This window comes from Condylura cristata, unplaced genomic scaffold (assembly GCF_000260355.1).
Source record: "Condylura cristata isolate star-nosed mole 26May11 unplaced genomic scaffold, ConCri1.0 scaffold00023, whole genome shotgun sequence".
In the NCBI taxonomy this organism is placed as follows: Eukaryota; Metazoa; Chordata; class Mammalia; order Eulipotyphla; family Talpidae; genus Condylura; species Condylura cristata.
In genome coordinates this window covers 25066054-25080140 of record NW_004567124.1, presented here as the reverse complement: position 1 = coordinate 25080140, position 14087 = coordinate 25066054, and the positions used below count along the sequence as shown (strand labels likewise).

The 14087-nt window shown below is 47.7% G+C and overlaps 1 protein-coding gene across 1 annotated transcript in view; it reads right to left on the bottom strand.

Moving 5' to 3' along the window:
• Window positions 1–7981: 7981 nt before the first annotated feature.
• The window catches only part of PLA2G4E (phospholipase A2, group IVE), a 62092-nt gene continuing 55986 nt past the window's right edge, over window positions 7982–14087 (bottom strand). Inside the window, exons 14-20 of the mRNA XM_004687883.2 lie at window positions 13847–13961; window positions 13167–13304; window positions 11811–11918; window positions 11018–11221; window positions 10030–10196; window positions 8706–8889; window positions 7982–8302 (exon numbers count right to left, since the gene is read on the bottom strand). Of these exons, the coding sequence (XP_004687940.1) occupies window positions 8082–8302; window positions 8706–8889; window positions 10030–10196; window positions 11018–11221; window positions 11811–11918; window positions 13167–13304; window positions 13847–13961 (1137 nt within the window). The 3' untranslated portion in view covers window positions 7982–8081. The remainder of the gene's footprint in view (window positions 8303–8705; window positions 8890–10029; window positions 10197–11017; window positions 11222–11810; window positions 11919–13166; window positions 13305–13846; window positions 13962–14087) is intronic.

Genomic DNA, 14087 nt, shown 5'->3' with positions numbered 1-14087 from the left:
GCACAACAGTAATGGACACATTGAAACATAGAAACATAGATTATGACTCAGAAGTTCAGGAATGGGGCTGAAGTCACTTGGATTTCTAACAGTCTCCCAGGTGTTGATTTCCAATCAAAACCAAAGATAAAAATCATGAAACAAAAGATTGATCAAGTTGACAACCAAAATTAAAAGCTTTAAAGTATGGTTTTACAAATGCATAAAAACCAGACCCATATAGACATACTCTTATCTAAGATCTAGAAATTGCACTCCTATCTACCCAAAGGAGCTTCAAATTTATATCCAGTCCAACCTCCCACACAAATGTTTCTAGCAGCTTTACTCATTATTAACAAAGCTCGGAAGATACCCTTCAGTCGGTGATTGGATAAATAAATTGTGGTACAACCAGGCAATGGAATATAACTCACTATTAAAAAGAAATGAGCTATCAAGCCCTAAAAAGACACGAAGGAACCCAAGGATAATCTGAAAAGGCTTGCAATGATAAGACATTCTGGGAAAGACAAATCTATGGAGGCAGAAACATCAGTGGTTGCAAAGGGTTAGGGAGAGAGGAAGGGTAAACAAAAAGAGCACAGATTTATAGGACAGTGAAACTGCTCTGTGTGAATCTGTAATGGTGGATACTATCATAAAGCATTTTCCCAAACCCTTAGAATTTACCAAGAGTAGTTGCTTTTGTAAATGATGGATTTGGGGTGATAATGATGTGCAAAGTAGGTTAAGTTCATTCATCATTACAAATGTACCACTCTGGTGGAGGATATCAATAGTGGGATCTGTGTGTTGGAGGGAGGCTGGAGAAACTACTTTATGTTCAATTTTGCTATGAACCTAAGACTGCTTTTAAAAATAGTATATATAAGAACAAATCTATAAACATAGGTAAGAGGCAACCAATAAACTTTATTTGCATTTTTAAAAATAATTGTCTTTTGTCATTATAATTTTGAATTTAAGTTACTCAAAACTAATTTTCTACAAAGTCAGAACATCTGTCCTCATAACTTGAATGCTTAGAGAACCAGTGTCAGTAAAGGTGACACTGGTCTGATGGTATGAGGTTACCATTGTTTGGCTCCCAGTTGTATAGTGAGCCGCTAGTGGGGTTCAGATGATAAAATTCCATACGTGGGGTTCTTGGGTCTGTCTGAGAAAGAATTCAACAGATTTTCCCATTCATCCACACGCGGCAAGTTTATTAAGGAAAAGAGAAAAAGGAAAAAGAAACACCTGCATAGACACAGGTGGGCAGATGTGTCTTAAAAGTTAAGAACTGCCAAATGATAAATTAAAAATTTATTATTTTTAAAGATTTATTTTATTTATGCATACAGAACTGGGGTACAGGCCAGAGACGCAGGGGCGGTGAGAGGATTCACCAGAAACAGAGCTGGGAGCAGAGCAGGCAAATGGATGAAGTATACTACTGAGGGGAGCAGTGGACAGATCAGGAGAGGTCTGCTGAGCCATGTGGGTCAACTCCCTTGCCGGGGATCCAACTTGCACTGACATGGCTGTGCCAAGCTTCACAGTGCTGCTTCTTAACCCATTGCACCACCATGAAGGGCCCAACTTTAAAAACTTTAAAAGAAAAATATTGACAGCCACATATGACAGATATACTTAACTAAGGACGTTAGACATTTAAAAAATATTATAAAATTATGAAGAAGAAAGTAAGTACATGTTAGAAATATAGGCAGAGGACTAGTTGAACTAGACTACTAATAAAAGACATACAATTAGCCAATAAACTTCAAATGTGCTGACCTCCATTAATAATAAAATAAATATAAATTTAAAATAAATAGATAACATTAAGAATTGCAGACTCATTTTTCTAAGACAATATTGATGTTGATCAGGATATAAGAAAAAGCACTTTTTCACGTATTGCTAGGGATAGTGTATAAGTTGATATTTTTCTGAAGTTCATATTGATCAAAAAATAATGAAAATTCCCATATGAGACTAATGCAACATTATACTTAATGGTGAAATAACGGAATGATTTTCCTTTAAGATTAGGAACAAACACAGATGTCTACTCCTCCACTTCTATTTGACATTATGCTAGAGGTTCTAGCCTCTAGAACAGTAAGTCAAGAAAAACAAAAGCTATCCAGATTAGCTAGGAAGAAGTAAAACTGTCTTTATTTGCAGAAGATATGATCATCAGATGCAAAATTCTGTGAAATCTACAAAATAAGCTACTAGGACTAATAGATGAGTTTAGGATGTTTGCTTGGATATAAGATGCATATATATGTGTATGTGTATACACAAAATCTTGTTGTGTATTATATATTAGAAATGAACAACTGGGTGCTGAAATAAAAAAAAAAATCATTATCAGGGCCTCCCTCGTGGTGCAGGCTTTAAAGTCACAGTGCTGCCAAGCTATCACCAGCCACTGCAGCATGGTTTAGATCCCCAGCCAGGGAGGTGACCCACATGGTGCAGCAGACCTCTCTTGTCTTGCCTGCTGCTCCCCTTAGTAGTGTATTTCAGTGGAGCTGCCTGTTCTGCTCCCTACTCTGTCTCTGGTGAATCCTCTCACCCCATACCTCTAGCCTACATGTCCTGTTCCTATGTGCATAAATAAATAATAATAAATCTTAAAAAAAGAAATTAATGGTTAAAATGTCATGATCATTCCAACACTATGAAACATTTAGGGATAAAAATAATAAAAATACTCAAGATCTATATAATGAGAATCACAAAGCGTTATTAGAGAACTAAAGACTAAATTTGTCATGGTCACGGATCAGAAGTCTCAATATTGTTAAGATATTAATATCCCGGAAACTGATTGACATAGTGCAATCCCAGGAAATTTTTATTCTTGTAGAAATTGACAAGTTGATCCCAAAGATTCATATGTCAATGCCCATGTCCCTTTCAAATTCTTACGGTGGGCATAATCAAATGGTGCTTATGTTATGCCATTCTATTTGGGGAGGTTTTGCTGTTCAGTGATAACTGGACCAGCTGGTATTTCTTCTTATCTTGTTCAGATAAAAGTTTCATTCTTTCATACCGGATGGTTTCGCTCATAGCAGGAGTATAATGGACCAGGCGAGCAAATAATAATAATGAACAGTCATATACCAGAGACATTTTGTGGGGGTGGAGTGGGGAAAAAAACGGGGAGGGGAGGGGAGTGCATGGTGATGGCACATGATTACAATTGAGTTAAAAAAAATGTACAAAATGATGTAAAAATAAACTATTACATTTAAAAAAAAAAAAAAGGAGAGAGATGGAGTTGGAATTTGGGACAGTGAAAAAATTCTGGCAATGAATGGTGATGACAGGTGCCCAGCGATGTCAATATATTAATATCATTGAATGGTACAGTTAAAAAAATGGTTAAAATGTAAGTTTTATAGTATGTGTATCTTTCCACAATACAAATAAATAAACCAAATGTGGGTTGCTTCTGAAAAAATAAAAAAAAGTTTTGTTCTTTCAGAGTCAGGAAAGCCAGGCAGACTAGGGCTGGGTTGGTATCTGCACAGGGAGCAGCCGCCCAGACCCCTTCATCCTCCCTCAGGCCTGGAATTTGGACAGGATGGGTGGAGCTCCAGCAGCTACACTGGACCAGAAAGCAAACTTGAGGTTGGTGGAAACAAAAGCTGAGAGGGTCCCTCATAAGAAATAGAGAAATAAACTTCCATCTTGTTTAAGCCACTATAATATTAGACACGTTGGGATAATTTAGTGAAAATAATGACAACTGGTATGGAATTTGAGTATGAGTCTATAATTCAGGACACCGGCTTGAATAGAACTAAAAGTTGATAGTTTTCAAAACAAACAATAGTTGAAGTCCTGGGTGTAGACGACATGCTAATGGAGAGCACAGAAGAAACGAGGGGGCCCTTCTTGGTGGCGCAGCCGGTTGGAGCGCGGCACTGTGAAGTTGTAACAGATACAGGTTTCACGGACTCCGCCCCCACTCCATGCTGGAACTCCAAATCCCATCAGTACCAAGAAGAAGCACGCAGGGACGTGAGGGCGGAGCTGAGCAGCCAGGTGGGATAAAACCGGACATGTGGGCTCTGGGGGGCTCTTGGCCTGGTGGTTCACAGCTGATCGTTTTTGGCGCTAAATCGGTTTTCAGCGTGCTGGTGGAGTCCACGTCAGCAGAACTGGTAGGACATCCTAGTTAACCTGTGTTTCTCTCCCTCTTTCCCTGGGTTATCCCTTTACCTTTATCCTTATAAATAAATCCATTATTTAACCTTTTGAAGTGTGTCCATAATACGATTGAATCGTAAGCGCACGGGTGAAGACCCACAGACAGGCAACCCAATTCACATTGGGGTGCCCTGTAACAAAGTCAAGCCTTGGCCACTTCAGTGCGAATTCGATCCCTTGCCGCCCGTTGCCCCCCTCAACAGTGTACTTCGTCAGTCTGCCTGTTCTGTTCCCCATTCTGACTCTAGTGAATCCTCTCACTGCCCCTGCACCTCTGGTCTGTACCCCAGTACCGTATGTATAAATACATCTTAAAACAAACAAACAAACAAACAAAAAACCAGAAGTGATGAGAGCTAAGTCCTTTCTTCAAATACTAGTACTTACTTGAAGGAGAATTGGGGGGCACCAAGTGGGTGAGGCCAGAGGGGAGGGAAAGAGTGCAGGACAAGGGTCTTATACACGCTCCCTCTAGGGGTGGATGGCCCCTCCTGTGTTGGGGGTGACCAGTGTTGGGGGTGACCAGGTGCTGTGATAACACAACAATTACTGATAGGATTAGATAAGGGTGATAATAAACTGGGCCTTGCATCAGAGGGTGATAATTAACTGGGCCTTGCATCAGGGATGGGACTAGATAAGGATGGACTAGATAAGGGTGATAATGAACTGGGCCTCCCATCAAGGGGCACAGCGATGAGTCACCCCTTTAGAATCTGAATTTAGAATCTATATAAGAGACTCTTCCTCCCTCTAGGGCTGGCAGTAGCTGTGGACCCCACCCTAGGGGCTCATCTCAGCTGCTGCCTGGGAGCAATAAACTTTACTTGCTCAGACTTTCTGCCTCTCACCTTCACAGAAATCATGGCAAAACATCCTGTACATAGCTAATATGGAACTTTCTCTTCATACTGCAAGGCTCTGTTTCCAAAGAGGCCTCCTCTGTGGGACCAGAAGGAAACTCTGTGAAGCAAGGGGTCAACTGTTAGTGTTTTTTATTTTCCCAGTGCCTACAACAGTGACTGGCATGGGGTGGGAAAGCAATGCATGTTTGCAAGCAGAACTGAATTGAACTGCTGTTGGCAAGGAAATCACGGGAAGGGAGGGTTTCAGGAAGGAGGGAGTGATCTGCAGTGCCAAGTGCTGAGAACAATCAAGTAAGATAAGGCCTGTAAAGGACAGTGCCATTTGGCTCCGTGTATTTGGCACTTAGGTGGACACTGGTGACCTTGGGAAGACGTGTTTTCATGGAGACCTAGAGGTGGAAAACGGCTGCCGAGGGACAGAGAACTGGGCTGTGTGGCAGGGTGGTATGCTGGGTGCTTTCTTGGGAAGAGAAGGGGAGACAAGGAACTAGGCATCCTGGGGGTGGGAGGTGTTTATCTTTTCCATTTACTCATGTTTGGGTAGAGGGCAGGGGGGCTGGGGAGGGAGCCCTTTCCTGGACATTCTGCCCTCCCCCTTCTGAGTTGATGCACCTACCTTTATCTCCTGTGCAGCCCTTCATCACCTCCTATCGGGCGACATAGCAGCGTTATTTTAGAAACTATATCATGGTGTAACTTCTCCCGTCTGCATGAAATCTTCCCCCCCCCCCCCAATCGAGCTCTTGGGAAGCAGAGGTTATGCCTCTCTGAGACCTCTGTGCACCTAGTGGGTGCGAGCTATAGGGTGCCCTGTCTTCCTGAAAACCAGCTGCAGTGCAAACAGCCGGGCAGCAGGAGTTGGGCTTCCACTGGTGGATGTCCTGGCTTCAACAGGAGTGCTGAGTGGCCACCCAAGAAGATGGCGACCCCTGCAGGAGGAAGGGAGGCCTCTCCGGCAGCTGTGTTTAAGTAGCCGGCAGGGACAGCATGCGTTGTAGCATCTGATAATGAGAGCTGATGAGTCAACAGCATTTACCCATAAGTCCATTTTATTGTGTGGTCAAATCATACAATGACTTTAAAAGCCTTCTTTCACATCCTTAATGAATTCAAGGACTGGCTGCCTTGAGCTTACAACAACGTCTTGCTGCATGCTTCACTCTGACCATTTAAGAGCCTGTTGGTTACTGATGGAAAGAAAAGATGCCAAAGTGAAGGTGGCTGCTATGGTGGAAGCGAAGGGTGACATCCCAGGTTAGCACTACCTGGGCAGGGATCAGCTTGCTGTGTTTAGAAGCTGATTTCTTGTTTAATAATGACAGGCACCTTGCCCCTCCCCCTGCCCCAGCAGCCGCAGGGTACAGGCTCCTTGAGCAGGGAGAACAGTTCCAAGAGCAATTTTCAGAAAAGAAAAAAAATCCCAGGGGCAGGCAGTGGTGTACCCCGCCTGCCCCCTCCAGACAAATGCTCAGTTTATAATTAGCTCAAGGGAGCTGATTGCTTCAGGCATTCCTAGCTTATAGGAGCCATGGCATCCCTCATTGCCTCTCACTTTCACACACCCAAGAATCTCCAGGGAGGAAGCAGCAGCAGGAGTAGGAATCTCCTTAAAATGCAAATTCTGATCAGTCTGGCTGGGGTGGGGCCTGAGAACCTGCTGTCTCACTAGTTCCAGAAAACACTTGAGTAGCAAGAATGTAAACTGGAAATCAGTGCTTCTAAAGCTTTGACACCTGTCACCATTTGGCCTCACAACTGCCAAGGGACCATGGTGGCTCTGAAAGGGGGTCACGTCTTCTATGTTTACCAGCACCACGAGACCACATGCTTTTCTGGTCTCACGTCCATCAGCCTGGGCCGCTTAATGGCTTAGATTACTCGTTTCTTTAGTCCCCAGCCAGGATAAAACAAAAGCTGGGAGTCCGTCTACTTGGGCTTCTCTGCATCCCCGGTTTGCCAGCAAGCATCGGAAAACCATCTCCAAGGATGGGCTCCTTCCTCAGAGGTAAGGGAGTCCTTTCATTTTCTGAGGGTGACACCTTGAGAGCTGGGATGTGCTGGCCATGGTGTTCTCATGATGAATAAGAGGAACCCCAGTTTGAAATAAATAATCCCATCTGGAAACCAGAGTGGAGGGAGGTGAGGGACTGAGAACTGCTCCTGGGACAGGTTTGTGGGTGAGCATAGGCCTGTGGGAGAGGGGCTGTGTGCACCAGGCTGAGGGACCTGACCGCATGCACCTGCCTGCACTGCACCCCACATCCCTGCTGCAGACTTGGGCCTTGCCAGGCAGTTCTTCGGAGCTCAATGCTCAGAAGGGGCTGACTGGTCTGGATCATAGTCCAGGGGGTCTGGTGGCTGGAGAATAGCTGTCACAACCCTTTGGCTCTGTTGTTGAAGAGACTAGACTGTCTCTAGTGCTTTACCCAGACCTTCTAGTATCATGCCTCTCACAAATACCCTGATTCATAAAAATAAAAACTACAAAACATAATTGCCTATAAAAATCACATGATATAATTGCCTGAAATTTAAAAAAGGTTTTGCATTGAATCCAGATTGCTTCTCATGTCCTCCTATGCATTTCCCAATGCCCTCCACAGGAGGAGGCAGAAAGGAGGTAGCAGGGAGGGCTCTGATTTGCCACTGAAACAGTTTCTGGGAAACCAGCCTCCTTCTCAGGCCACACTTCTATTCTCCACTCTTAAGGCAGGTGTGGGGAGCCTGGGCTAGCGGATGCCCTTCCTGCAGGGCAAGCTTTAAAAACATGCCAGTGGGCATAAAACCCCATATACATCCAAAGCCAGCCTCTTGTGACTTTCCTTTGTCTTTCTGTCTCCCGGGACTTCAAAAAATTTAAATTTTTGATAGGAAGCCCAAGTCGCCTTCCTGCACCTCTTGCCAAAGAGTGGAGCTGGCTGTGCAGGCCTCAGCCCTGAGGGCCTCTGTGCCTCTGACAGTAGAAGCAGACGCAGGATCAGTGACGTTCCCTGGGACTTAGGAGGGACACTGACTCTTCAGGCGTTTCTTCTTCTCCACCACCAGACGTAAGGCCTGAAGCAGCTTATCTTTGTTATTCAGGATGTTGTACTCAGAGAGTTTCACCAGCTTATCGAAGGCAGCCTCTGTGTACGTCAGCTCCTTGGTGGCGTACGGAGTTTTGGGGCCATAAATGTCAACTTGGCCCTGCTCCATCTCCTCAGGGCTCCGCTCCACACCTGGAGGCAGAAAGACTTGCTCTAGACTCTTGTTATCTTAGGTTGGAATAGACCATAGGGTTTGCACCTCTTCCTGGGGCCAGTCCCTGCACGCATAGCTGAATGAAGCCATGCGCACTTCTAAGCTCCCACATTTAGCCCATGTTAGGATTGCCCCTGGCATCAACACATTCACTGGATGCCAAGAAATGTTGAATGACTGAAAAAATAGAGGATAACATTCCCAGCTCATGGCAGGTGGAGGGCTTGGGAGAGGTGTCTTTTTTTTCCTCACCAAATCATATATTGGCTTAGACTGGAGCTGGCCCAGCCTTCCATATATGTGTCTAGAAGACTGCACAACTCTAAGATAGGACTCTCAGCCCAGGGCCAGCAGATGGGAGGCAAGAGGGAGGTGGCTTACCTGGGGCCTTGTATTTTTGAAAGGTGTCGTTGATGAGTGGGAAGAAAATCACAGCAGGGGCATCAGGTTCCTGGGGGTTCTCCATCAGGTAGCATTCCTTCAGATCTTTCTCCTCGTCTTGCAGAGTATATTCGGGGAAAGGGATGTTCTGCACGGTGCAGTACTCACAGGTTTGTCTCATGGGCTGGAAGAGCATAGGAGTAGAACTTTGAGTATTAGGAGGCGTGAAGGTAGATAAGAAACACCGAGTTCTAGAATCCAGCTTCCTAAATTCCCCAGCTAACCACTCAGGGTTCCAACTGCTTTGCCCATTTGTGCTATTTTTAGCACAAAGCTGGGTCAGGACAAAGGGCCTGAGGCAGTAGGTTGGTTTGTGTCCAACTGTAAGTTCCTTCTCCAAGTAAAATGGACAGAAGTCTTTTCAACATTGCTTTACCCAAACACAGACCTCGGCCAGTGTGGGGGCAGTCTGAGGGGGACAGGAGTGAAGCCATGTATGGCCACGGCTGCCTAGGCTCTGGTGGGTCATGGGAGCACCTCAGGGATGACAAGGACCTGACCTAAGGGGAAGAGCAGTGGACTTGGAGTCTGTTCTCTTTTCCATCTCACTAGCTGTGTGACCTTAGGCAAGTCATTTACCCTCTCTGGGCCTCAGTTTCCACACCTATCGCATATGAACAGGAGCAGTTGTGCCATCGACCTCAAAGAGCTGGCATAATGATTGAGATCTTGTGTGGGAAAGTACATTGTCATTGTAAGCTTAGGTCACTGGTGTCATCCTTATTATCTTCCTACATCCCTCTTCCTTGGCTGTAGGACAGGGCTGTATTAAAACCCAGTTTCTTCCCAACTTTTCAAAAGTAAATAAATAAAATAAATAAAAATCTCCATTCTTGGTTCTTTCGTACAGTTACATTTCCTGGAGTAGGACAGTTGCAATTATTTTGAAAACAGGGCAGTACAAGACCTTAAATTAATAACCAAACTTTACAGCTGACTGGGCTCTATTTATGTTATTCTTTTTAAACTCCAATTTTTCACAGCTGAAGAATTGCCAAATGCTCAGATGTAAGAACAAAATTGGAATTAGCTAAGTGAGTTGACCCAAGGCCTAGTCCCACTGCATGTGGGGACCAGCTGGCTGCCCCCCTGAACTTTGGACATGTAACTTCAAGTCAGGCACAGCAGCTCAAGTTTCTCTGATGCTCCGCGGGGGCCTGCGGGAAGCAGCCTTCTCCCCTTTCCCGGTTTCGTGGCGCTTGCTCCGTGGCCTGTCTCAGAGCAGCACCGGCTCCTGCTCGGGACACCTGTCTGGTGCACTTGCCTTTGTCTGGGACCCAGCACAGTAATTGAGGTGGATGATGAGGTCGACTTTCCTCTCAGGTCTGAGGAGGGGCGGGTAGCTGGAGTTGACGAAGAACGCCGTGTCCAGCAGGCACAAGTGGTTCACAGACTGTGTCAGCTGGTTTGGGAAGCCGTCCAGCACCGTGTCTGCAAGCAAAGGCTTCCTGTTACCGCAGTCCTCAGTGCCCTGACTGCCGCCACCATGATCACAGGCACCCGGTAGGGCATGGAGTGCCCACAAGCGCCTTCACCTCAGCCGGGGGCTCCAGCCCTCCCCAATCGGCCAGGGTGTCCCGGGACTGCCAGTGCCTCTGGGTGGTCTGATGAAGAAGAGCATTATCTTGGGGGTTTAGGAAGTTTTTTAGGGAACATTACAGAAAATCCAGTGAGACTCAGCCAAAGAGAATGTGGGGTAGCAGGTGTACCTAAGATCAGCAGATAAATTAGTGCAGACCAGTGCCAACTGCCCTTTCTATCCCAGACAGTGAAGATGAGGATTATTAAGCCATTTGCAGGCTGTGGTCAAATACCATACCAAAGATGGCAGCTCAACCTTGGAGTCTTAGCAGCGAGGGGAGGAGGAACTGAGTTGAAGCTGCAAGATCACAGCTTATGACCTGGCTCTGCCATTTGTGGTTTGGGGTTCTTGAGATGGGCCACTCCTGCCCAATTCCAGGGCCATTCACATACAGGCATCCCCAGGGCACAACCACAGAAAGTCAGGGCCCCAACATCCACCTGCTGGGATAGGTACACAGGTTCTGCAGAGAGTTGCTGCACAGACTTCATTTATTAAACACACCCAGGGCTCTGCCCACTGTTCAGACCCTCATGAGGTATGGACACGCATGGAGAATGTGCTGCTAAACCCAGCCAATATGTCAGCGGAGCTATCTCTGTGGCAACTTCGACCTCACCTCTTCTTTCAGGAAGACCGCACTTCCCCCAGGAGCATCAGGTAAGGTTACCTTTCCACATGGAGAACTCGTTATTCTGGAGGTAGTCTTTGTGCAGCTGCAAGCCCAGCAGGAAGTTGTGGAACTCAGACACAAAGGCCCGGTACGTGAGGATGCTGCGGAAAGTGTTGGACAGCCAGGAAGCTGGGATCACCACTGTGGTGTCCAGGGCGTTGGCATCACATTTGGGGATTTCAGGCAGGAGTGGCTCATCTTCTGCAGGGGAGAGGGAGTGGAGGGCACGTCACAAGAGCGGGGGTCCTCAGGGCACCCCTGGAAGCACTGCACAGTCACCTGCAGCCAAGGGGGGGCCTCTGTGGGTGCAGCCCCTGCCTTGCTCTCCAGGCCCTGGCAACACGGCTAGGAGGTCTCGGGGGAGACTTAGAATAAGGGCAGGGGCATGGAAGCCACATTTTTTACCCACTAGAAAATGAAGGAGGGGGATGACAGGTAAGGTGGGGCCCCTGTGAGGATACAGAATTTTGGGCAACCTTTCACTTCACATGTAGCCGTCCCGGGCACCATGCAACTCTGACAGATCTACTGCACAGTGGAGCCACACCCCCAACCTGGCTAAGCTGGCCCTGAAGCTGGCGGGGGGCAGGGGGAACCTTGGCACATGTATCCACCTACACTCAGCCTCCCCTCCTGCCAGGAAGACCCTCTAGCCCCAGCCGTCTTCCCAGCTCTGCGGGCCATTGGCACAACAGTGAGACATGCAGCAGGTGGACTAATCCTCAGTTGGGATTCACCTTTCTTTACCCCACTATGGCTCAATCAGGTAATAAATCAGGGGATCACTCACCAATGTCATGTACTCTCTCCCTCGTCCACCTGTGGAAAAACTCCTCTGAGGTGTGGCTCAGATTCCAGGCATCAAGCAGGTTCAGCGAAAAGATGCTGCTCCACAAACCTAAGGGACAGGCCCAGGTGTGAGCAGCTCTCCCCAAGAGCCCGCAGGCCCACCAGAACACTGCTTCTGCCTCGGCCTTGCTCCTCTAAGCCACGCTAGTGGGGGGTGGGGCCAACTGGGATGCGGTCTCCCTGCAGTGCTGCTCGAGACAACCTCCCAGGGCTCTGTTCTCATCTTTCTCAGAGCCGGGGATGAGGAAGGTACAGTCCAGCCAGGACTGAGGGTAGCAAGGGCAGGCTTTGAGTACAAGTCCAGCAGGCATCCTGACATCAGTTAATGCACTACCTTATGACAGCACCTGGCTCAGGGTGATCACTACATAACCGTGATGACCGCTCTTACTACTATGATTAAAAATGCAACATATTAATGTCATCAATGGGTCACATACACTGACCCATTAGGATCACCTATAAGGCAGGTTTTAGTTTTAAGTCCAATTTATAGACGAGATAAGCGAGGCCCAGAGAGGCTGATAATTAGGCCAGTTCCACACAGCTAATATATGAGGGGCCAGTCTTTAAGCTCAAGTGTCATAGTAAACAGAACTATGAACCACATGCCCCAAACAGCAGGTGATACAGGAAGGAGAGGCCCCCTGCCCACGAGAGACTTCTGGGCAAGCTTGCCAGAAGAAAGGGGCTGCTGGAATGGGTTGAGCCAGTATAGATAGACTATCTACCTACAGACAGTACAGAATGAAGACAGTTGTGCCGATGACTAGGTTAATAGGGCCTGGCTACTGTGGAGGCTGTAAGGTGATTGTATCCTGGCCATGTAATGCTGGAGGTAGGTCAGACTCTGGAGGGGCAAGCAGCAGGAGTGGGCACCAGAGTCGGGGTAAGAAGCTGAGCCAGTCTTCCCAGAGACTCTGCCTGGGGAGCAGTCACCCTGGCCCCGTGGATCTGGGCCCTGGAGGCTGAGGGAATTCCAGAAATTCTCATCTCAGCCTGCCATCCCCAGTGGGGCTGTAAATGGACGCCAGAGGGATCACTGGAGACCAGGACATCAGGACAGTGTCCTCTGGCCCCCAGTGATGTGATGGCTCCTTGTCAGGTCCTTCAGGCTATTCTCAGGTGACAGAACCCCCCCTGCAATGAGGGGGTGCTGGCAAAGGCCACGAGGGTCACAGGCTTGAGGGCTGACCCCAATCAGCCCCAGCATCTGGGATAAGATCCTGGGGGAACAAAGCATACCTCCCTGTCATTCCTCTAACTCTACCTGGGGGGTTTCACAGCCAGGAGTTACCTAGCATGTAGCATATCCGCGACTCGGGGATCCTCTTCATCAGCCGCCCCATGAAGAACTCGGAGCCAAAGAGCTCGCTGGGGATGTAGGCCCCGTACTTCTGCAGGCCCACCTCATAGGGGGAGAATTCGCACCACTCTGCACACAAAACGGGGCAGAAGTAGTCTCAGGCTGGGACAGCGGCTCCCTCCCACTTAACTCCTGCAGGGTCTCCCAAAGCACTTTGGGGCCCCCTGGGACAGAGGCTGCAGTTCCGCTGAGGGACACACGGGGGCGCCCACTGCCGGCTTCTGCTACCCCAGCAAGATGGCTTTGCACCTGCATGCCTCATGTGAGCCTCAAAACTGGATCAGCAAGGACCAAAACTGACAGGACAACAGGGCAGGTCTCCAGGGTTCCCACTTGTGGCAGCTTAAGAACTATCTAGGGCACGCTCCCTTCACGACCTTTATTTCTTCCGTCTCAACCCCCTGCCCGGGGAAGCCATGGGATCCTGCCCATCAGCTTTATCCATGAAGCAGAACAGAAAGCAAGTAGCAAAGTCAAATTCTTTGGCATTCGCACAGATTTTTGATGTGGAGGCTAGTAAAGGTACGGTGGTGACTGTGCTGCTGGGTGCATTTGCCTGCTGAGAAGGGGCCTCCCCCTGCCCCTTGGAGATTGCAGGCCGCAAGTGTTACCTCTGAAATCCTGGTTGCTCACATCATCCTTGACATTAATGGTGAGGTAGATGGGAAGGGGGTTCTGGCCCCGGCACAAAGCAGCACGCTGCTCAGACAGTTTGCATTCGTTTCTCTGTGAGGGGAAAAAAAAGGCTTAGGATAAGCAGTAGATAACCAGCTTGGATTCCTGAACCCACCAACATCCCTGGAGGTCCCAGTTGATACCAGTTAAAATCTCTTAATGGCCCTCCTTGGTGGC